Source organism: Chelonoidis abingdonii, chromosome 16 (assembly GCF_003597395.2).
Source record: "Chelonoidis abingdonii isolate Lonesome George chromosome 16, CheloAbing_2.0, whole genome shotgun sequence".
In the NCBI taxonomy this organism is placed as follows: domain Eukaryota; kingdom Metazoa; phylum Chordata; order Testudines; family Testudinidae; genus Chelonoidis; species Chelonoidis abingdonii.
Window position 1 is genome coordinate 3680715 of NC_133784.1, and position 23740 is coordinate 3704454.

At 48.4% G+C, this 23740-nt stretch overlaps 1 protein-coding gene and 1 long non-coding RNA gene across 3 annotated transcripts in view; both read right to left on the reverse strand.

Annotated features, from left to right (window-relative positions):
• The window catches only part of TRIM8 (tripartite motif containing 8), a 54960-nt gene extending 45082 nt beyond the window's left edge, over positions 1 to 9878 (reverse strand). The window contains exon 1 of the mRNA XM_032795751.2: positions 7063 to 9878. Coding sequence (XP_032651642.1) covers positions 7063 to 7632 — 570 coding nt within the window. The 5' untranslated portion in view covers positions 7633 to 9878. The remainder of the gene's footprint in view (positions 1 to 7062) is intronic.
• Positions 9879 to 12063: 2185 nt separating this feature from the next.
• On the reverse strand, positions 12064 to 22971 carry LOC116833962 (uncharacterized). 2 transcript variants are annotated; one of them, XR_012657097.1, is made up of 4 exons: positions 22829 to 22971; positions 21438 to 21786; positions 12936 to 13015; positions 12064 to 12312 (listed from the first exon to the last, which is right to left on the reverse strand). It is a non-coding gene; the product is annotated as an uncharacterized LOC116833962 (long non-coding RNA). The 2 variants fall into 2 exon arrangements; XR_012657096.1 differs by having other exon boundaries at positions 12064 to 13015.
• Between the last annotated feature and the right edge of the window lie 769 nt (positions 22972 to 23740).

Below are 23740 nucleotides of genomic sequence, written 5' to 3' on the forward strand. Positions count from 1 at the left end.
AGAGGAGAAGGTCCTTGGGCCAGAATTTGTGACACAGGGAGAGCAGCTGGAAGAGGGAGGGTCTATCCCCAAGCTGTCGGTCTCAGTGGGTGAGCAAATCATCCGGTCTTTCTGTGCCTCAGTTTCCCCATCTGTAAAACGGGATAATACCTAAACCATAGGTGAGGGGAGGACCTCAACTTGCTACTGGTTTTAAAGCACTCATAGAGCCTTGATAAAAGATGCTATGCACAGTACCACATGGACCTGTCTCATATGAGTGTAATCTACATACACCTACCCTAACGCTGTCCCTCCTCCACTGCACATGTCTATATGCAGTCCCAAATTGCGGCCCAAGGGCCTTCTCCTCTGCAGCTCCTACCACACCAAGCAGCCTTCCTCCATCCTTCCCATTTCATCAGCTCCATATCTTGTATCCAGTCTCGGCCAAAAACCAATCCCCGACCTCTGGCTCTTAATTCCTCCGGTCTCTGCCCTTATTTTTTCAGTTAGCTCTGTACAAAGCACTTGGGGATGGGAATCTGTAGCAAAGCAGGCACAAGCAACCAAGCTGTCTAACTATGACTGCATTCTGAGGCCTTCGTATAAATGCAGCAAGGAAGACGAGGGGGAGGGCACAGGAAGAGGAAAGAACTATTTGAACCCACAGCCAAGGAATTCAATAGGGAAATTGAAGACAGTTTTAGTTGACTGATGGCCTAGAGGTACCGTCTTGCTTTGAGAGACTCCTAGGATCAAGACAAGTTCATGCTTGGCGTAACTTCCCGGACTTCAAAGGCTTTACACCAGGGATGGCTACGTGCCCCCAAGATTCCTCTGAAACACCCTTTCCTGCTATCTTATGCATTTAATTTCCTGTCTTCTAAATCATCAGGAAAACCAAAGGCAGCAGCAAAGCCCACACAAACCAATGACTGTTACGGCCATGGAGATGGGGCCAGGGAGGTGTGATGAGATCACCTATGACGGCCTAAAAAGCCACTGCACATAAAGGCAGAATCCCCAGGGCACAAAAAACGGTTCCCATTTGGCAGCCTGGCACCGGGCTAGTAGGACCATGATTTTAGCTACTAGAAGTATCAGAGTCTCAGCCTAGCACGGGAAAAATCAGGGGCACTGCAGGTCAGGGCTGAGGAATATCGGAAGGGCTGTGGGCAGGGAACTGAAGGGCATCAGCAGAGCTGTGTAACAGGTGTCTAGCACCAGCCTAGCCAGGGACTTCCCATGAGTGTGGTGGTGCACTGGCGTAGCTGGGTGAGACCTAACGCTGGAATAACTGGGGGTCTGGAGTGAGGCACGTTTGCATAGCACTATGGAAAATGCTTGCATAGCATCTGCCCCCACTGACCACAGTCACGAGTACTCCATTACACCAAGCTCTAGGCAAATATGTATGAACAGTCCCCATCCGATGATCTGTGCCACACACACACCTGCTAACAAATCACCTGGAAATATACATGCCTATTAAATCAAACCCTACGCACTATAAACTATGAAACCTGGTTTTGTTTGTTTTGAAAATGCAACCCACCTCAGCTCTCCCTACAGGTTCTCAGTTCTAGCCAGTGCCAGCCACCTGGAATTTAGAGGCACTCCAGTTCCAATAACATTTTTTCCCCATTGGGAGAGAAGGAGTCTTTTAAGGGAAAAAAATAAATTCCCCCAGCTCCACAGCTGTCTATCAAAGAGAGGCCTGCAGAGCTCCCCCTTTGAAACTCATTGTGTAACTGACAATTTTTTTGTCCTTGCTGGAGTGCGTCAGGGAAAAAAATCGATAGGGCCAGCCAGGAAAGGGGGTGGAAAAAAGTCACAATGGACATTTTTCACAGACCATCTGCAGGGAGTGTATGGCCGGCCACCGCTTTGCCTGGACAGGCACGATTAACAGGTCACATCTGTGTCAGGCTCTGCAGCCAATTCTCCCAGCAGTGCACTGGCACAAAGCCTGCCTCTGTACAGAAATCTCGCTCCCAAAAAATCTCCCCCAGCAGGAGCTTAGAATTCATCACAGTTCCCCTCACCAACCCATTTCAGACTTTTGGCAAATACTACAGATCTCCTCCCTCCTGAATTTTAAAACAGAGCTGAAATCAACTCAGCTCTTTGTGTGATTTAAAACAAACAACTCCCCATCCCACCATGTCCATCTATAAAGCTAAAACTACCTTCCCTGTGCAACAGCCCAATCAGCACTGCTCTGGAAACAGTGCTGTACTGCTTCATCACCTGAAGGGGGAGCACTGAACATTGTTTTCAAAAGGTCTCACCAAAATAATGCTCCTTATATACAGCTCTCCCATTCTTCTTAAAAAAAATACTAAAGCTATTCAGAATATAGAAGAACCCCCCCAAACACACACACACACACACACAATCTATTCTACCTTTAAGGCAAGTCAAATAGCAGGATTAAAAACCCTCAGGATCCCTTAAGAAAAGAAAAGAAAAAGAAAAGAAAAAAATAAAAAATACCCTGTGCTTTGGCCTAAATGGCATTTTAACTCTGTACTGTCTGCTTTGAGATTCTCAAGTGAGCTTTGATTCAGGCTAGTATAAGTCAATTGCATCGAGTGTAAAGGCCAGGATGAACTCGGCAACGCTGCAGAATGTTTGGGAGGAAAAATAATTTTGCTGGTTTTGTTTCCTGGTCTTCCTTCAAATCCCCATTAGGTGACCTCAGAATCGGATACAAACTTTTCTTTACTAGACATAAAACAAAAGAACAACAAATAGTTGTTCCCAAGATGGGTTATTTTGCAGGGTTGGAAAGAGATTCCATTATGACAGGGGATAAAGGGCAGCCTGGGAACTTTAAGATTTCAACAATGAAGGCAGGGTCTGGCCTGGAGATAAACCCCTCATTTTTTGATTCCTTGATACAAACAAAATGAAAAGAAACAAAACAGAGGGTTTTTATTTCCACGCCACAAAAACAGGAAATAAAGGAGAAAAAAATCTCAAGGGAGGGAGGCGATATTTGCACGCGACAGATTAACCACAAATGATATGTGCTATCTGTATTGCAACAGAATGCGTGAGCTTCAGACATGGACCAGGACTCCACTGTGCCAGGAGCTGTACACACAGAGAGCAAAAAGACAATCCTTTGCCCTGAAAAGTTGAAATCTACATACAAGACTATCTGCCTTTGCAATTCTGCATGTGTCTATTCGAGACACACCTGCCCCTTCTCCCACACAGTCTTAGCGCTGACGCTGCGCCCCCACCCCGCCAACCTGGAAAGATCTCGCCTGACTCGTGCTCAACCTACCGTTTATAGTGCGGTGGTACCCGAAGGTCTCAACTAGATTGGTCTCAATTGCGCTAGGGCTGTACAAACACACTGAAAATGACCGTCCCTGCACTCAAAGAGCTTACAGTCTCCAACACTGGACCTAACAAGTGGAGGACACAAACAAAGGGTCAGAGTTGGGCGGCAGGGGACCTGGGTAAGAAAAATAATATGACAGCCACATGCCTTGGGCCTGTCGAGGCAACGATCACAGCTTGCCACCTGGCTAGCTGTGATCAAGTTCCCTTCAAAGGCCTCCCATGCCGACGTCAGCCCCAGGCCCTTGCTCAGACACAGAGCTGGATCCAGAGTCCCGCTGCACATTGATATTAGGAAGGTGACAGAGCAGAGACTCAGGCCCGGAGTCTCCGAACGTTTTTGTTACATAATCAAAAAAGGAGCTACAAAAAGATCCATGAGGAATATCGCATGACCGGTGACTTTCAGACACCTTCCCCCCAGCCCCAGATCTCACTAGCTATGCGCTATTAGCCATTCATCAATGTCATTCTATAGCCCAGCTCTTTGGGGGTTTTTGCTATCTCTTGTTGTGTTGTGGCTAACCAAAGGGAACATTCGCCTGAGAAAGAATCACCAGCTCCAGCCCTTAGAGTCCAAGATCCTGAGGGCAGGAAGTTGCCATTTCTTATTTGTCTGCAAAGCACCATGCAGAACAAACATATAAACGGACAGATCCCAAGACCTACTGACAACAAGTGGGTTTACTGCTATTTTATTGGAGGGGGAAACCGAGGCACAAGACCTAGGTCACATAGTGAGCTAATGGGAGAACTGGGAATAAAAGTCAGACCTCCTGACTCCCAGCTCCGTGCTTTATCCACTGGATCATGGTGCCTCGCTTATTCAGACAAACTCAGGCTGATGACTTGGAGAATTGTTGATTAAGAACCTCAGTATTTAACCTAATCTATGTAAGGAATTTATCAGGTCCCCGTTACAACATCAGAGCACTTCACAATCTTCAGTGAATGGCTCTGTAGGGGGGACCAATGCCATCATCCCCATGACACAGAGGAGAAACTAAGGCACACAGGGGCTAAGTGACGCCCCTAAGGTCACACAAGAAGTCTGTGGCAGAACAGGGAATCAAACCCAGGTCTCGAGTCTCAAGCTAGTTCCCTAACCACTGGACCATCTTTACTAAAGGTTTGCAGTGAGGCTGAAGTGTATTCCTTGACTGGCTGGAGCATTGCACCCTGCAGTTTAGCCAGGAAACCCCCTGAAGGGGCTGATGCAGAGCCAGCAGAAGGTATCCTTCGAGCAGCAACACATTTTAAAAGTGGGCATGGATGAGTTCCAAGTCTGCTGGGAATACACCCGGAAAATTCCTTGGCGCTGCGCAGCAGACCACCCCATTGCGTGGGTTTCCCAGCCCGGCCAGCCACTCCCGGCTCTGGGATGAAGGTATCTTTTCTACTTGTCCCAGAGAGGATGAATTAACAGAAGCAAACAAACGCTTCTCACAAGCCTGGCTGAGTCTTTGCCCTTCCTCAGGGTGGGTGTGCAGGGGGAACTACTAGCAGCTCCATGCAAGCCTTGGTTTTCCCCAAAAAACCCAGAGGGGGAAAAACCACTTTTGTGTGAGCTCACACTAGCTCCTCTCTGCAGAGGATCCCCCCACAGCCTGACCATCCAACTGGAAAGTAATTATGTTGCGCTTATTATTTATTACCGTGTTGTTGTTTTTTAATTGCTAAACGGTGACTCATCTTGGCAGCGTTAAAATACACAGGAAATGGTTCCCATTTCACAGCAATCACCATTCGATTCACTGTTAAATATTTATTCCGCACACTATGGCGCTGGGAGGAAGCCGAGGGCCCCACTGCCCTGAAGCAGTTGTACGGGAGACAGCAGGAGAGAAGAGAGGCCTAGGGAGCCAGCAATGCTGGGATGGGCTGATGGCCTCCGCGCTTGTTAGCTGTCCCCAGTTTCTGCAGCTAAAGGCAGGGACTAGACCCCAGGATTAGGGCAGGAAGGGCTCCACCAGGCCATGCTGCCAAACAAGCCTCAACGGACAAAACCCCCTATTATTCCAGTTCTGGGCATGAGCTCACAAAACCCTAGTGGTCTGTGCTCCTCCCAGGATGGGCATGGGTCCCACCCGTCCCCACCACAAACTCTTCATTGTTCAGCCAAATGTCAGCCTAAGTGCCCACAGGCAGAAAAGCTGGCGCATTAGCCCACTGCGCCCCCATGCTGCCTTCTCCCCGGGGCTTTTGGAGAAGGCCAAGCACTGGTGACACCACCCCCAGCTGCTCAAGTTCCTACCCCTGCCTCTCCCCTCCTCCACAACACCCACCTCCAAGGGATTTCAAACATCACCAGAGGAGGGAGATTCTGGTGGAGCCAGGGACCGCGGGAAGAGAGAGGAGAGGCTGATTTGACACTGACAAGCCATGCCAAGGGAGGGATGCATTGTAATCAAGGCATTGCTTGCCACCCGTGGGAGCAAGCTGCCTGAAACCAGATTTCAGTGCAGTTCAACCTACGAACCCATCTGAGATCCCTTCCACCCTCGCTTATTTGAAAAGCAGAAGAGGACAGGGCCTTCAGAAAAGGTTCTGGGGGCAAGGGTCTCTCTTTGCTGATGTTTTGTTCTAAGCCAGGATGATTACGTTCAGCATTCATTCGCTGCAACAAATGGCTCATGGAGGGGATCACTCAGATCCTTTACATTATAACCCTATACCCATAATTAGCTGCATCGGCAAGTTACCCATATCCTCTTCATTAATTAGTTTGCAAAGCAGTTTGAAGGTTTCAAGTCCTACTGTCACCAGTGGGTGACAAATGACTTCAAAAGATCCCCATCAAATACCTTGCTGCTTCCTCTCCTCCACCTCCACTCCATTGTCTGAATAACCTCCTGAAAGCAGAAAACACATACCCCATCCCAGTGATTTTATCACCCACCCCTGTTTGGCACGCACTTCCCCCCACCCCCACCATGCCTTTCCAGCTGAGCTTGAAATTAACGTCTGCTTTAGTAGCCACACTAGTCCACAGGATATGAGACATGGTAGGTTGGTCCAGGCAAAGATATTACCTCACCTACTTTGTTTCTCTCATGTTTGCTTTTGTTTACTTCCTCATTTCTACCCCAGCAACAGGGAGGAGCTGGGAACAGGACATTGCATCAAATGGCAGCTGCAGAACCATCAGGGGGGATGAGTGCAAGGAGTTGTTTTGTGTAGGTCCTACATAAACACTGGCCTTTTCAATAAAAAAATAAAAAGATTCTCAACGGCACAGCAGAGGAGTAAAGATGAAGCAGATCGGGGAATAGGTGGCAAATTCCTCTCCTAATGATTTTAAAGCAGATGGAATTTGGGGAGGGGATGTCAGATTTGACTGTGCCCACTTGATTCTGGAATCTTCACAACTGAGTAAAAGCCCTTGATCAGAAAGAACCACCGTGGGGGGCTAGGTAAAGGTTCAGAAAGGTAAACATGCAGCATGGAAAATGCGGGGAAGTGATTCACTTCCATCCCACACTCGAATTGGAAGAGATCTAGGAAGTCCCTTCGTCTTGCCCCACTGGCCAGTCCCGGGTCGGTTCCAATAACACATTATTTTTAAGGACTTTGACCATCTCTTTTCGACTGGAATCTTCTCGGGGCAGGGACTTCCTTGGCTTTGCTCATCTCTTGGACAGCACCATGCATGCCACGGGCGCGCTGCAACCAGCACAACCATCTCAGAGAAAGAGACAAAAAGGGACAACTGCAGGGTCCACTTACCCTGATCTCGTTGCGCCGGATTTCCACGTCACACACCGAATGGCCCTGGTGGGCCCCGCTGTAGTAGCAGCAGAATTGGCACACGGCGACCTGCTCCGCTTCACAGTGGTACAGTCGGTAGGCGTTGTGTTGGGGGCAGCTCCAGGCCCGGACATCATCCGCTTCCACCAGGAGGTGCCCCCGGGCCGTGGAGGGCTGCTGCAGGTGCGTCTGCACGTGAGATTGACAGCAGGGGGCCTCGCACCTCAGGCAGATCTTTTGGGCGGGCAGCGGAGGGCCCCTGCGGCAGAAGACGCAGTGCAAGACCGAGGGGGTCTTCTCCAGGTTGAGGGAGTTGAACTTTTCCACAATGTTGGTCAGTTTCAAGTTCTTCTCCAGGTTGGGTTTCTGGTTGTAGGCCTGATTGCATTCCGGACAGCGCACTAACCCAGTCTCTTTGGCCCATGCCTCCCCTATGCAACCCCTGCAGAAATTGTGCTTACAAGGAAGTTGAACGGGTTCCACAAAGACATGCAGGCAAATGGGACATATAAGTTCCTCTTCGAAACAGTTCTTCCAATTTTCAGCCATTTCTACAGATATATTTATAATCTCTCTTACTATTTCAGTTTGATCTACAGATGCAGGTGGAGAGTGGGCTTCTCCCCCTGCAGTGGGAAGTCTGCTGATAAACTGCTATTGAAAAATAAAAAAAATATAATAATAAAAAATAAAAACTACAATATACCCTAAAATTCAAAGTAAAATAACCCACAGAGCAGAGTTCTACAGAACTCAAACACTAACAAAAATGTATATATATGATCTGATTAAGGGCCACTGTCAGCTGGAAAAAAAAAACCACACAAGCTTTCAGGGTTTAAAGCCCACAATTTTAACAACTCTTAGGAGCAGTTCTGTTTCTTTTGATTCCAGAAGGTGAATCAAAACTTACTGAAGGTTGGAAAAAAAAAATCCATACAAAATCCAGTAGCAGAGTCCAAGTTCTATAAAAACCTCCTAAATTTAGAACTCCGGATTTGATTTTTCTTGTCTTCGGTTTGCAACTGACATTCAATATTTTAAAAGGGACTTTTGTCCACCAACCCGGTCAGAAGCCCAAGAGAATAGACAGCCTCCGATTTTTTCCCCCCCCTTCCTCTTCTCCCTGAGGGGAGCTAGGAATTAGTCTTTTTAAAAAAAAAAAATCTGAGTTAAGATCCAAATGGAAGATTAAAAAACAATGAAACAATGAACTGGATTCTTTCAACTGCCCCAGAGATTTCTTCTAACCCAGATGAGCAGCAAAAAAAATTCTTTCGGTTGCTTTGGAATAGTGAGATCTTGGACGGAAGAACACAGTGGGAAGACGGGTCAATCATTCAGATGAAATTCCAGCCCAGAGCCAAAGGAACCCTCCCTATCCCTTCCTTCTTTCACAAACAGGAATGAGAACGAAAGAAGAAAAAAGGTTTGGGAGAGGGGAGAAAAAAGGTTCATGAAACAAAAAAAAATTAACCTGTGCTCTAAATGCTCAGGAGGGAACAGGTTTAGAAAATGAAAATCTTGTTTCAGGATCTGGAGAGATTCTCATTCAAGGTAAAAACATCCAAAAGTAGAAATAACCAAACAAAACAGAAGCTCAATATTTGGGAGAGAGCTGGGTCGCTGGTAGGAAAACAAGCATGCCTTGATCAAACTGAAAAGGAATTTCTCAACTGCTAATGAACAGCCCTTCCCCCTCCTTTTCCTTCTCTTCTCTGTTTTCTCTCTGACATGAAAGCTATTTCTCCTTTCAGATCCAGCCTGCAAAAAGGGGCTGAGAGGGAGAAGCTGAAAGAAGACTGCAGAAATGTACAATTCCAGCAGGATCTAGTCAATTCTCAGCCATTTTGAGTTGCCGCTCTCAGTTTGGATTTTAAAAATAGAGCGACAAGAGAAAGAAGGGTAGATTAGAAAAAAAAGTAATAAAAACAGTAAAAAATAATCGATCTGGTAGACGGCACCACCCTGTAAAGTATGCGCCTGATGTGTCAGTTTAAGGAGGGGAAACTCCAAATTGAGTCTGTGCAGCAGCAGCTGCTGTTGTCTTTTGGCTTTATCATCAGATCAAAAAAAAAAAAAGCCAACACGCTCATCACGGCCACCTCCAGCCATCTTGGTTTTTTGTTTTTTTTTTAAGTAATCTCTTTAATAAAAATAGACGTCTCTTCTTTTCCTCCCTACGCCCCCAGAACCATTACAAATACTCTGCCACCACAGTGGTTTCAAGGCTCCCTCTTCTCTCCCCCCGGATTCTTTGCCGCAAGCAGGGGGAGGTGGGGGGGGAATAAACCGACTCCCCACAAAATTAAAAGAAACAGGAAAAAAAATCCCCAAACCCCACAAGAGCCACCACCCAAGCGGGCTCGGCCCCGCTGTCACACGCAGGCCCGGGGAAAGGCGACCGGGGCAGCGGCTCCTCGAGGCCGGGCCATAAAGCAGGAATAAGGTCTCCTGACAGCTACGGAGCCATAGTCAACGGGCAGCTCCAGAAACAGGCTGTCACATCCCAGGTGCGGGGGGGCAGAGCAGGAGAAGCGACCCCCACAGCGCACTATGAATCCCCACGGGGGGGCGCGGACCCCAGAGTCCTCGGGATTGGGGGGCGGGGCTCAGCCAGGGGAGGGGGGCGGTGGAGGCTGCACGGAGCCGGGGTCCGGGTCCTCTTCGGGCTGTCGCTGTGCGGGGGCGGCCCGACCCCCCGCCCCGGCCGCCGCCGGCGAGTGACAACCGGGGAGCGCGGGGGAATCCGGTCCGGACGGTGCCTCGCCCGCCGCTGCCGGCTGCCGGCTGCCGCTGCCTCCCCCCGCCCGTGTGCCGCGCCGGCCGCCGTCTCACGGCCGGGGCGAAGCAAAGCCGCCGCAGCCGCCGCCTCGACCCGGGTCCCGCCCCGCCGGCCCACGTGACCCCCGCAACTCGATACATTGAAACACCGCCGCGTTCGGCCTCCTGCCTTAAAGCGGCCGCGCCGGGCCGGCAGGAGGGGGTGGGCCCACCTGTCTCCCACGCCCCCCGCGCGGGGTTAGGGCTGTGACCGTGGCGCTCAGGACCCCCAGGGCTGGGTCCCGCAGTGCGAGGTGCTGCCAGGGTGACCAGCTGTCCTGATTTTACAGGGACAGTCCCGCCATTTGGGGGTTTTTCTTATGCAGGCGCCTACTAGCCTCCACCCCGTCCCGCTTTTTCACACTTGCTGTCTGGCCACCCTAGGTGCTGCCCCAAAGAGCTTCCAGTCCTTGGCAGGAGAGGACGGGGGGGACCTGCAGGGAAGAACCAGGCCCCGCTGGTTAGCGCGAGAGGCGGTGGATGCACCGGTGCAAAACGCTACGGGCGGCCGCTCCCGGCCAAGTGCGCAAGGCAGCAAAGGGGTCAGGGCTCTGGTGCATCAAGCGTTTTACTCCAGCAAGGGGCACAGGCCTACAGCCATCCGCTCTGGCCCCTGTTCCCATAGTATCTTCGGCCCTGATCCCGCAAGGCATGTAAGGGGACATCGAGGCGGTTAACAGCAGCAAGCCTCTGAGCCCGGCTCGACAGACTAGGGCCCACTGCACGGGTAGCGCAAGCCCAAGTCTGTCGACGCGTGCTCGGAGGCTCGCTGCTGCAGGCAGTGTAGAGACACCCTTAGACACGTAATTCCCATTGAAATCAACGTCAGGTAGGTGCCTAAATATACCTCTACCCCGATATAATGCTGTCCTCAGGACCCAAAAAATCTTACTGTGTTATCATAGAATATTGGGGTTACAAGGGACCTCATGAGGTCACCTCGTCCAACCCCCTGCTTAAAGCAGGACCAATCCCCAGACAGATTTTTGCCCCAGTTCCCTAAATAGCCCCCTTAGGGACCAAACTCACAAGCCTGGATTTATCAGGCCAATGGGCAAACCACTGAGCTATCCCTCCTCCCTGTAATAGCAAACTTGCTTTGATCTGCTGGAGCACACAGCCCCGCCCCCCCCCGAGCGCTCCTTTACCACGTTATAGCCAAATTCATATTATATTGGGGTAGAGGTGTACCTTTGGGGAGCTGAGCCTCACAATCTTTAATATATTTACCCTCACAACACCCCTGTGCAATAGGGAAACGCTATCATCCACATTTTACAGATGGGAGACTGAGGCACAGAGCAGCTAAGGCCTAAGCACCAGACCATGTTGTGTGCAATTAAAGCCCTTCAGGAAAATTAGTGGTTTTTCTAGCTGCCTGCCCTGCAAACTCAGCCTGAGATCTGAAAGACAGATTAACACATTGCCAGCAATGCAGATTTTGGAGCAAGGACGTTGCAGGGATGTGTGCACTGGTTGTAGGGGTGTTTGTTTTTAAGCATAGCAGAGTCTTACAGATTTGCATACAACCTTGTAAAGGCCTCCACGTTTTCTGCACTCTATGAGAAAAGCAGTCTAAGTACAGCCAACCCCAAGTGTTCCAAAATCATGAGTCACCCCCCCCCCCAAATAAAGACTATGAGATTTGCTTCAAAATCATGAGACTGAAACCAAAAATAATGAAATTTGGTTACTTGTTATCTTACTTCTGTGTTTTGAGCCTTTGAGCTACACTTGGGTCATGTTTTTGAAGCCCAGACCTTACCCTTTTTAAAACATGAATAGTCACATGAATCTGGGGGCTGGGGCTTTAACAAAAAAACCTAACCATGAGAGTCAGGATAAAATTGTGAGAGTGGGCAACACTGTAAAAGCAGCAGAGAATCCTGTGGCACCTTATAGACTAACAGATGTTTTGGAGCGTGAGCTTTCGTGGGTGAATACCCACTTCGTCAGACACAGGACTTTAGCTTCATTGCAGCTTGGGATTTGGTGAAACTCCTTTCATTCAGGCCAGTCCATGGGCTTGTCAAACCCAAAGGGCTGGGCAGCCCTGAACTTTGGCAGTTTTCTTTTCCTGTTCTTGATCCTGCTCCTGAACGAGTTTCTCTCTGACACCGTCATGTGCCAGTGGCAAAGAATCCTAGAGAGCATCACTTTCTTCCAACACAGAACATGGACCTTTATTAGAATACGCATCGCAATGCTAACCCTAAAGCGCCTCTGTTTCTCTCTGCTTTACTGTAGAGCTCTACCTAGAAGCTCCCCGAGCTTCAGTGCTGCCTGGCGGATTGCTACAGATTTAAAGAAACAATTCACATAACGTCACCGTTTTGTTAATTCTTTTGACCATGAGCAACGCAAGCTAGAATCTGGATCTCTCTCTCGCTCAGTGCTGTGTTGGTTCTGCAAGGAGAAGGGGAGTATAAAGCAGGAGCTCAGAGGCTAGAGTGGTGAAGACCAAAGTACTGAGGAAGACAGAAGTAGTAAGCACTCATTTTACTCATGAAAGTGAGCCGATCTGACTCTGAACATACACGGGGAGCAGGTCAAGTGAGAAAAGAGGAGCCAATAGCCACTTGTTTTTAAACTGGGGCCCAACAAGCTCTGTATGGCCTGTCCCCACCAGGGTTCATAACCACATTTGAAACGGTTGGTGGTGGCTTGCATCCATGCAATGGTTTCAAACACAGCTGAACTAGCACCTAGCAAGCTAGAGGGTGACAAGCGCCATTAGTGGTTTACAGCAATTGTTCCTAAGCACCTCCAGGTACTGATTCCACAGGCCTTGGAGCCTGTGGCTGGCCCATTCCTGCCTTAATAATGAGCCTCTAAGTTGGGCCCTGATGTGCTACTGCATCCGACTCAGCTGCCCCCAGCCTCGGGCTCAGGGGAGCTGGGTCGGCTCCAAACAGCAGTCTCACGATTTCGCAACCAGCCAGGTTAGAGAGCACACAGCAGACCAGGAAGCAGCTGCTGACAATCTATAGAGACCTTCACACCATTTTACAGACTACAATCTATGGTACCTTGCCTCAGGAGAGATGCTCCGTGTAACCGACCTCAGAATCTGAATGCTGCTATCTCTAGGGGGGAGGGCAGCACCTAACTGGTGAAAAGTAAGGAGAATATACTTCAGTTAAAGACAGATCCAAGTCCTGACCCATGCAAACAGGGGATTATAAATCAAGTTGTTAGCCTGGCAAATGAGTACAATCGAGGTGAGCCTTGCACACAATCTGAACGCACAGTCCCAGGACAGCTCACCCAGGGCCTGTGTCCCTATCATGCTGTGATACCAGCAAGGGATGGAGAACCTCATCTCCAGCCACACAGGGGAGCAATTCGTAGACTGATCCAGCCCTTCCAGCAGCTGGTTCTAGCTCGGGGTCTTGCGAACTGCAGGACTGGCCTTGGGTACCAAAAACTCTGGAAAGAGCCGAATCCTCATGAGCCAATCCAGCTCCCAGTGAGAATTTTGCCCTAGGGTCAGGACAGGGCCATTATTTTGTGTCCAGACATTTTAGCTGTGTTTTGAACAATTTATGTTTTACCCACAAGGTCTCTTTAAACCCAAAATTCCCACCTGTGTTTTTTTGTTTTGTTTTTCCTTCTCTTGGAGATTGAGCAATTCTCCTTTTCCCTTGGAAGAGAACATAGGGGTGTGCCTGTTATCACATCTCTCCTGCCAATCTCCTTATCAGCAGCTGCTTTCGCAGGAGGAGGGGGGTTGTATATCCGACTCCTGCTGAATGTGCTAGGGTGTTGGAAGCAAAATATGTTTCCAATGTAAACACGTTTCCCATAAGGAGAACTGAAAAGGCAGAACTCAAGAGTGGTTAAAAACAGAACATTTAGATTAAAAAATCCATGTAGTGCTTTCTGCCGAATCAAGATACCACTATAATGCATGTTAACAGAAGGAAGCACTACCTTGTGCTTAAAGCCCAGGACTGGAAGCCAGGACTCCTGGGTTCTATTCCTGATTCACTGTGTGACCTCAGGTAAGTCATGTGACCTTTACGTGCCTCTCTTTGCCCATCTGTAAGATGGAGATACCAGTGATTTTCCTCTCAGTGGGTTGTGAGATTTAATTTGTCACTGTTTGTAAAAATGCTTTGAGCTCCTTGGAGAGAGGAAACTAGAGCACAGCAAAGCAAAGTGCACTGCTAGCTTCTTTAGCATCACAAAACACAGCCATCAGCCTGGCAGATGGCCCAGGACAATATAAATACAACCGGACCAAGCACTCATCTGCCCCGACGGATGTGTAATTCAGTGCGGGATGTGAAATCTTCTGCCTTTGCTAACTTGACTGACTTTGGAAGTGCCTGCAAGTCATTGCAACCCAATGGATGCTCGGTGCCCCTTTTGTTGTGCACTGGTGGGGCTGACAGGAGTCTGCATTGCAGAAGCCACCGAAGCCCCTGGCCCCGTAGCTGGCAATTTGGGCACAGAGGCCAAGCTCTGAATAAACCCTGCAGACTGACCTCTCTTTACACCTCTAGAAATGGTCGCGCCAGAATGGGCAGCGCTGTCACTGCCACCCTACCTGGTCTGTGGATAAACAGGAAACACTGGTCCCCAGCACTGTCAAACTGGCACAAAATGACTGAATATATTTCCAAATTCACTGAATGCAGCTGGCAGATGAAACCTTTGCCCAAGACTTACAGGGTCCATCTTCACTTGCAGCTGGGAGCGTGCTTCCCAGTGTGGGTCAACAGACTCACGCTGTGCTCAAAACATCACGGCAGCAGCTTGGGCTAGCCACCCAAGTATGTACTCAGGAGGCTAGCCTGGGATGCATTCACTCGAGCAGAGTTAGCGTGTGTCGGTCTGGGGGGCCTGCAACCCATGCTCCCAGCTGCTGTGTAGGCACCCCCAAAGATCCACACCATCCACACCTCTTTTTTAGCTGGGTTAAGTAAATACGATATGTAATCTAGTTATACTTCCCATCCAAGGATCTCAAAGTACGTTGCACATATCAGTGAAGCAGGTAATTATTCCTGTTTTACAGATGAGGAAAATGAAACCCAGCGAGTCTGGCTGGCATTTTCAAGAGCAGTCCCTGCTTTTGTGTACCTGGCTTGCAACACCTGATTTCCAGAATGGCTGAGCGCTTACACCTCCTGTTGAAACCAGTGGCTCAATCCCTCTGCAAAATCCAGCCTGAGGTGTCCACCTGAAAATCAGTGATCCCTCTGGAAACTTGGCTTTAGCTGAGTTTCCCAAGATCAGGGAGGATCAAATCTGACCTGCCTGACCCCTAGTCATGTGCCTGAACCACAAGACCAACTTTCCTCTTTAAGCAGAGTCTATTTGGGCAGCAAAGAGACTTGGGCTCCGTGACCCATAGTTTAAGCTGTACTTGAGTTCACTCATTCGTGAATGAAATTGGTTTGCTGGGTCTTTCCACACTTCCCCATTTCATAACTTTATGTAAAACTTCGGTGCGGTTGTGAAGAGCCAGCGCGCAGGGGCTAAAACCCAGTCAGGACGTCCCTCTGTGGGCCTGAGACAAACAGCCTGTTTCCTTCCCAAAGAGCCCCTTCTGTAACAGGAGCCCCAGACACAGGATAACAGCACCGAAGATTTGTATGCACCACGAGGTTTTGAGAACCAAGCTCATGGATAGTGAGAAGAGTCTCACTATTTGCCTAGCAAATAATGACCGAAAGCAGAGCTCTGTGTAGCTCAAAGGCTTGGCTCTCTCAGCACCAGAAGTTTGTCCAATAAAAGATATTACCTCATCCACCTTCTCTCTCAAATATCCTGGGACCTACCTAGCTACACCACCGCTGCATACATATTTACCTAGCAGTCATTTATGCTACAGATCTACCCTAATGCAAACTCTCTCCTGCTTCCCACCCAGGCTCGTTAAAATCAGGAATGCTTGAGGGTTGTTCAGATTTTTTTTCAGTTAAATCAGGAGGGGATTGAGTGGAAACAAATAAAACAAATTTTATTTTTTAAAATAAATAAAAGGAACTTCTTCTTCACACAGCGCTCATTCAACTTGTGGAACTCCTTGCCTGAGGAGGTTGTGAAGGCTAGGACTATAACAGTGTTAGAACTGGATAAATTCATGGTGGTTACGTCCATAAATGGCTATTAGCCAGGAAAGGTAAAGAATGGTGTCCCTAGCCTCTGTCCGTCAGAGGATGGAGATGGATGGCAGGAGAGAGATCACTTGATCATTGCCTGTTAGGTTCACTCCCTCTGCGGCACCTGGCATTGGCCACTGTCGGTAGACAGATACTGGGCAAGATGGACCTTTGGTCTGACCTGGTACGGCCATTCTTATGTTCTTATGAAAGACAAGGTGAGGAAACCCAGCTTGGATGGTCCCTGAATGGGAGTCACTAGAAGTGGCAGAGTCAATCCAGGCAGCTGCTCATGCAGTTCACGCCCTTCCCTGGTGGAAATCTGAAGTAAGGGATGATGCTGTCCTTAAGGAGGGACTTATGAATATGCTGAAGAATAGCTGAGACTTTACTGTGGTGTGCAACCACTCTCACTCTTTACGTTCCTCCCCAGAGAGCTCTCTGCCCTAAGATCCCTGCACCTCAATGAAGCTCTCAAGGGGCAGATCTGGTGCTCTTCTTGCCCTTGTAAATAACAATCCCCCTTGCACGGCTCTCGCCCAGGGAGCTGGCAGTAGGGTTGCTGACTTTCTAATCCCAGGAAACCAAACACCCTTGCCCCGCCTCCTGCCCCACCCCTCTCCCAATGCCCCGCCCAGGCTCAGGGCTGAGGCAGAGGGTTGAGATGCGGGAGGAGGTGTGGGCTCCGGGAAGGGGCTCCTGGAAGGGGAAGGGGGTTGGGGTGCAGGCTCTGGGAGGGAGTTCGAGTGCAAGAGGGAGTTCTGATCTGGGACGGAGCTTGGATGTGGGAGGGAGCTCAGGGCTGAGGCAGAGGATTGAGATGCGGGAGGAGGTGTGGGCTTCGAAAAGGGGCTCCAGGAAGGGGGAGGGGGCTGGGGTGCAGGCTTTCAGAGGGAGTTAGAGTGCAGGATGGGGTTCTGATCTGGGACTGGGATTTGGGGTACAGGAGGGGGGCTGGGGTGCAGAAGGGAGTGCAGGCTCTGGGAGGGTGTTTGGGTGCAGAAGGGAGCTCAGGACTGGGAGCTGGAATGTGGCAGGGGGAGAGAGGTGCGGGTTCTGGGAGGGAGTTTGGGTGCAGGAGGGAGCTTGGGGCTGGGGCAGGGAGTTGGAATGCGGGAGAGAGTGAGGGGTGCAGGCTCCAGCTGGGCAGCACTTACCTCAGGCAGCTCCCAATTGGCAGCACAGCAGATCTCAGGCAGGCTCCCTGCATGCCCTGGCTCTGTTGGTTCCTAGAAGCGGCTGGCATGTCTGGCCCAGTTCCTAGGTGCAGGGGTGGCCAGGCAGCTCTGCGCCCACAGGTGCCGCCCCTGCAACTCCCATTGGCTACTGTTTACTGGCCAATGGGAGCTGTGGAGCCGGTGCTCGGGGCAGGGGCAGCATGCGGAGCTTCCCTGATCACCCCTGCGGCTAGGGGCCTCAGGGAAATGCCAGCTGCTTCCGGGAGCTGCACAGACCCAGGGCAGACAGGGAGCTTGCCTTAGCCTCACTGCACCACTGATCTTTCTGACCAGGGGTTCCAGTCGAAAACCGGATGCCTGGCAACCCTAGGCTAGGCCAGAGGTTGGAGAAGCAGCTGCAGCACGTAAGCCTTTTGCACCAGTTCCCTTGATGAGCAGCAAGAAAACAAACATTGATGGATTTCTGACTGTGCTACAAGACACGCTCCAACATGCATGTATTTGCTTTGCCCAGGCTATTGAAACAGGCAGGCAGACTCCTTGAGCACACAGAAGACACATTATCCAGAAGGCCCAGCTGGGACCGTGACCCAGCAAGAGCTCACGATGAACTAGTAAATCTAGTTGCAGCAGAAAACCAGATAAAGTGGGTAGCAGTTGAATTGGCATCGTTCTAACAAGCCTGGCACACATTTAACATCTGCACTCTGGGAAGCTCTGGTGCGCAACGAAGCTAGTCTATGGGCAGACTCTATTAGGCCTTGTGTTGGGTGTGGCCCCCTAATGATCTCTTATCCCATCTTAAATGAAGGGCGTGTTCACATATCAGTTTGAACAAGATTTTGTCTCCACCCACAACAAGGATTCACCTGGTCAGGAGCGGCGCAAGCGCCCTAAAGGTGGCGGGCCAGAGGTGAAAATCAGTGACCCCTCTGGAAACCTCCTAGAGCCCAAACTGTGGCCCTACCCCGTTCCGGCACCCCTGCACTCAGTTCATAACAATATCTTTAAACACGAGGACAGATTCTTGGCCCTCTGCCACTCAGGCACTATAGAAACAGGTTGCAAACCATGTTGGAGCATAGAATCATAGGACTGGAAGGGATCTCGAGAGGCCATCTAATCCAGTCCCTGCACTCAAGGCAGGACTAAGTATTATCTAGATTATCTCTGACAGGTGTTTTTTCAACCTGCTCTTAAAAATCCCCAATGATGGAGATTCCACAACCCCACTAGGCAATTTATTCCAGTGCTTAACCACTCTGACAGTTAGGAAGTTTTTCCTAATGTCCAACCTAAACTGCCTAGATGCAATTTAAGCCCATTGCTTCTTGCCTCATCCTCAGGAGGTAAAGAAGAACAATTTTTCTCCTTCCTCCTTGTAACAACATTTTATGTACTTGAAAACTGTTATTATGTCCCCTCTCAGTCTTCTCTTCTCCAGACTAAACAAACCCAGTTTTTTCAATCTTCCCTCATAGGTCATGTTTTCTAGACCTTGAATCATTTTTGTTGCTCTTCTCAGGACTCTCTCCAATTTGTCCACATCTTTCCTGAAATGTAGCACCCAGAACTGGACACAATCCTCCAGTTGAGGCCTAATCAGCGTGGAGTAGAGCAGAAGAATTACTTCTCGTGTCTTGCTTACAACACTCCTGCTAGTACATCCCAGAACAATGTTCACTTTTTTTTGCAACAGTGTTACACTGTTGACTCATATTTTAGCTTGTGATCCACTATGACCCCCAGATCCCTTTCTGCAGGACTCCTTCCTAGGCCATCATTTCCCATTCTGTATGTGTGCAACGGATTGTTCCTTCCTAAGTGGAGCACTTTGCATTTGTCCTTATTGAATTTCATCCTATTTACTTCAGACCATTTCTCCAGTTTGTCCAGATCAATTTGAATTTTAATCCTATCCTCCGAAGCACTTGCAACCCCTCCCAGCTTGGTATCATCCGCAGACTTTATAAGTGTACTCTCTATGCCATTATCTAAATCATTGATTAAGATATTGAACAGAACCAGACCTGGAACCGATCCCTGCGGGACCCCACTTGTTATGCCTTTCCAGCATGACTGTGAACCACTGAAAACTACTCTCTGGGAATGATTTTCCAACCAGTTATGCACTCACCTTATAGTAGCTCCATCTAGGTTGTATTTCCCTAGTTTGTTTATGAGAAGGTCATACAAGATAGTATCAAAAGCCTTACTAAAGTCAAGATATACCACATCTACCGCTTCCCTCCATCCACAAGGCTTGGTACCCTGTCAAAGAAAGCCATCAGGTTGGTTTGACATGATTTGTTCTTCACAAATCCATGCTGACTGTTAATTATCACCTCATTATTATCTTCAAATGTTTGCAAATTGATTTCTTAATTATTTGCTCTATTATCTTTCCGGGTACAGAAGTTAAGCTGACTGGTCTGTAATTCCCCCGGTTGTCCTCATGTCCCTTTTTATAGCTAGGAACTATATTTCCCCTTTTCCAGTCTTCTGGAACATCTCCCATCTTCCATGACTTTTCAAAGATAATTGCTAATAGCTCAGATTATCCTCAGTCAGTTCCTTCAATATTCTAGGATGCATTTCATCAGGCCCTGGTGATTTGAAGACATCTAACTTGTCTTTAATTTAATAATAATTGGAGTTATATTGATCTCCTAGAACTGGAAGGGACATTGAGTCCAGCCCCCTGCCTTCACTAGCAGGACTAAGTACTGATTTTTGCCCCAGATCCCTAAGCGGCCCCCTCAAGGGCTAAACTCACAACCCTGGATTTAGCAGGCTAATGCTCAAACTACTGAGCTATCCCTCCCTCCTAAGTAACGGTTGACTTGTTCTTTCCCTGTTTTAGACTCTGATCCTACCTCATTTTTCACTGGCATTCACTATGTTAGACATCCAATCACCACCAAACTTCTTGGTGAAAACCGAAACAAATAAATCATTAAGCACCTCTACCATTTCCACATTTTCTGTTATCGTCTTTCCCCCCTCATTGAGTAACAGGCCTACTCTGTCTTTGGTCTTCCTCTTGCTTCTAATGTATTTGTAGAATGTTTTCTTGTTACCCTTTATGTCTCTAGCTAGTTTGATCTCGTTTTGTGCCTTGGCCTTTCTAATTTTGTCCCTTCGTACTTGTGTTATTTGTTTATATTCATCCTTTCCAATTTGACCAAGTTTCCACTTTTTGTAGGACTTTTTTTTGAGTTTTAGATCATTGAAGGTCTCCTGGTTAAGCCAGGATGGTCTCTTGCCAGACTTCCTATCTTTCCTATGCAGTGGGATAGTTTGCTCTTGTGCCCTTAATAATGTCTCTTTGAAAAGCTGCCACCTGTCTTCAATTGTTTTTCCCCTTAGACTTGCCTTCTGTGGAATTTTACCTACCAACTCCCTGAGTTTGCTAAAGTCGCCTTCTTGAAATCCATTGTCTTTATTGTGCTGATCTCCCGCCTACCATTCCTTAGAATCATGAACTCTACCATTTCGTGATCACTCTCACCCAAGCTGCCCTCCGCTTTCAAATTCTCAACCAGTTCCTCCCTATTTGTCAAAATCAGATCTAGAACAGCCTTTCCCCTAGTAACTTTCTCCACCTTCTGAAATAAAAAATTGTCTCGAATACATTCCAAGAACTTGTTGGATAATCTGTGCTCTGCTGTTATTTTCCCAGCAGATGTCTGGATGGTTAAGTCCCCCATCACCACCAAGTCCTGTGCTTTGGATGATTTTGTTGGTTGTTTAAAAAAAGCCTCATCCTCCTCTTTTTCCTGGCTAGGTGGTCTCTAGTAGACCCCCTACCATGAGATCACCCTTGTTTTTTTACCCCTTTTATCCATACACAGAAACTTTCAACAAGTCTGTCTCCTATTTCCATCTCAACCTCAGTCCAAGTGTGTACATTTTTAATATATAAGGCAACACCGCTTCCCTCTTTTCCCCTGCCTGTCCTTCCTGAGCAAGCTGTATCCTTCTATACCAATATTCCAGATGTGTGTGTTTTCCCACCTAGTCTCCATGATGCCAACTATGTCATAGTTGTGTTTATTTACTAGCATTTTGAGTTCTTCCTGCTTATTCTCCATACTTCTCACATTAATATATAGACATCTAAGATACTGATTTGATCCCCCCGTGAATTCTGTCTTGTCTCTCCCTTATTTCTGCTATAACAGCCCATGCTCCCCCCACATTCTGACCCTTCTCCCAGGTCTCCATGTTTCTGACTTACCTGTGGGCTTTGATCTCTTGCCCCAGTCGAACCTACTTTAAAGCCCTCCTCACGAAATTAGCCAGTCTGTAGCCAAATATGCTCTTCTCCTTCCTCGATAGGTGGACCCCATCTCTGCTTAGCAGTCCTTCTTCCTGGAACAGCATCCCACGGTCAAGGAAGCCAAAGCCCTCCTGGTGACACCATCCTCACAGCCAAGCATTCACTCCAGGATAGTTCCAGAGGAACACGTTCTACTCACAAAACCCATAGGACCATTCCAGGATTTCATTGGAGGGCTCTTACCCAAGAACTGACCAGGCCTGAAGCTGCTGAGAGCTCACTGCTTGAGAGCTGGGGCTGAAAGGCACTGTAGAAAGGGAGAGTGCACTTGTTATTATTAAGACAGATACCAACTGCCATTTAGAATCTCGTTGCTGGGCCTCTGAAGAGGGTGTTAACTCTCTTTTGCAATGCTAGATATCAACTGCCAGTTAGAATTTCTTTGCAGGGCATCTGAAGTGGGTGTTAACTCTCCTTTGCCATGACGGCTACAGAAAAATTGACAAGTATTAGGCAGTGAGATGGCTCAGACCACTGCCTGTCATGCGGACCAATATTGTCTCATTGTGCTCCCCCCTTCTGTCTGTCTGTATCCATCTGTTGTCTTCTACTTTGATTGTAAATTCCTTAGTGCAGGGACTGTCTTTTTGTTTTGTGTTTGTACAGGGCCTAGCACAATGGAGTCCTGGCCCTTGATCCGCATAATCACACGTAGAAGTACAGAAGTTATTTTCCCTCTGCATTTGGCACCAGTGTGACCACTGCTGGAATAATATGTACCACAATTCAAGAAGGATGTTGGTCAATTGGAGAGGGTTCAGAGAAGAGCCAGGAGAATGATTAAAGGATTAGAAAACCTTCCTTACAGTGATCGACTCAAGGAGCTCAATCTATTTAGCTTAACAAGGAGACAGTTAAGGGGTGACTCGCTCCCCGTCTGTAAATACCATCATGGAGAACAAATATTGGATAATGGGCTCTTCATTCTAACAGAGAAAGGGCGAACATGATCCACTGCCTAGAAGTTGAAGTTAGACAAATTCAGACTGGAATTAAATAAGATGTAAACTTTTAACAGTGAAAGTAATTAACCATTGGAACAATTTATCAAGGAGCATGGTGGATTCTCCATCACTGGCAGTTTTTAAATCAAGATGGGATGTTTTCTGAAAAGTTCTGCTCTAGGAATTATTTGGGAGAAGTTGTCTGGCCTGTTACGCAAGGGGTCAGGCTGGATGATCACAGTGGTCCCTTCTGGCCTTGGAATCGCTGAAGCTACAACTTGGAATCCTGTGCGTTACGGTAACACAAATAATTCATAGTAACAGTGTTAGGATTCTAGCACACACCTGGTTCAGTAGCTAGCTGTCGGGAGGCTGACTGGCCGAGCCGGCTACCACGCGTTACGGCTGTAAGCTCTGTCACCTCGCCCCTCTTTGCAGCCAAAATCTACACCTGGAAGGGGGATGCTGGACGCTGTTTGGTTAAGAATTCCTCTGGACTGAGTGCTGAAGTTTTTGTTCTGTATGTTAAAAACACATCTAACCATACACACCCCATTTCAGATGAGCCAAAGCAGATGACCTGACTACTTATGGTTAGTAAGGGCCTGATTTTTACCCCAGCGTCCATTTTTGAGGGTGCAGAATTACACCCAGAAGCAACTGTGCCTTCATTGTTGGGGACACAACTGTAAATAATAATACTTGTTTGTACGTTCGCTAGGATAGCGAGACTGTCATCTTTGTTAGTGGTCTGTACAGCACCTGACACAACAGGGCCTTGGTCCTTGATTGGGGACCCTCTCACTGCTGCTAAACAGCCCCTTAGCCCAAGCCCTGCCAGGCCGAGTCACTCAGCAGGCACGGACCAGCCATGGGTTTTTAATAGAAATTATAAGAAGCAGAGGGTAGAAGCAACCCTGAGCCAGCTAAAATTTTATCGCTGTGGAGTAGGCTCAATCTTTGGATAAGGAGCTCTGATTGCTGCCCACCCCCTACTCCATACATACAGTCAGGCTGTTTAAAGGGCCATTAATACAGATCATGACAGGGCTCCATATCAAGATTTCACAGCCTCTCTCATTCCATACGGCTCCCACTACCTATACTCTGTGGACACCGTTCCCTGAGAATCCTCTGTGCCAGTCCCTCTAGCACTTCCAAGAAGGAGCCATAAGTATTGAAGCATGGGTTCCTGGCACTTGGGGTAGCTGGTGACTGAGTAAAGATCAGAAATGGACAAGAGGGCACAGGATCACC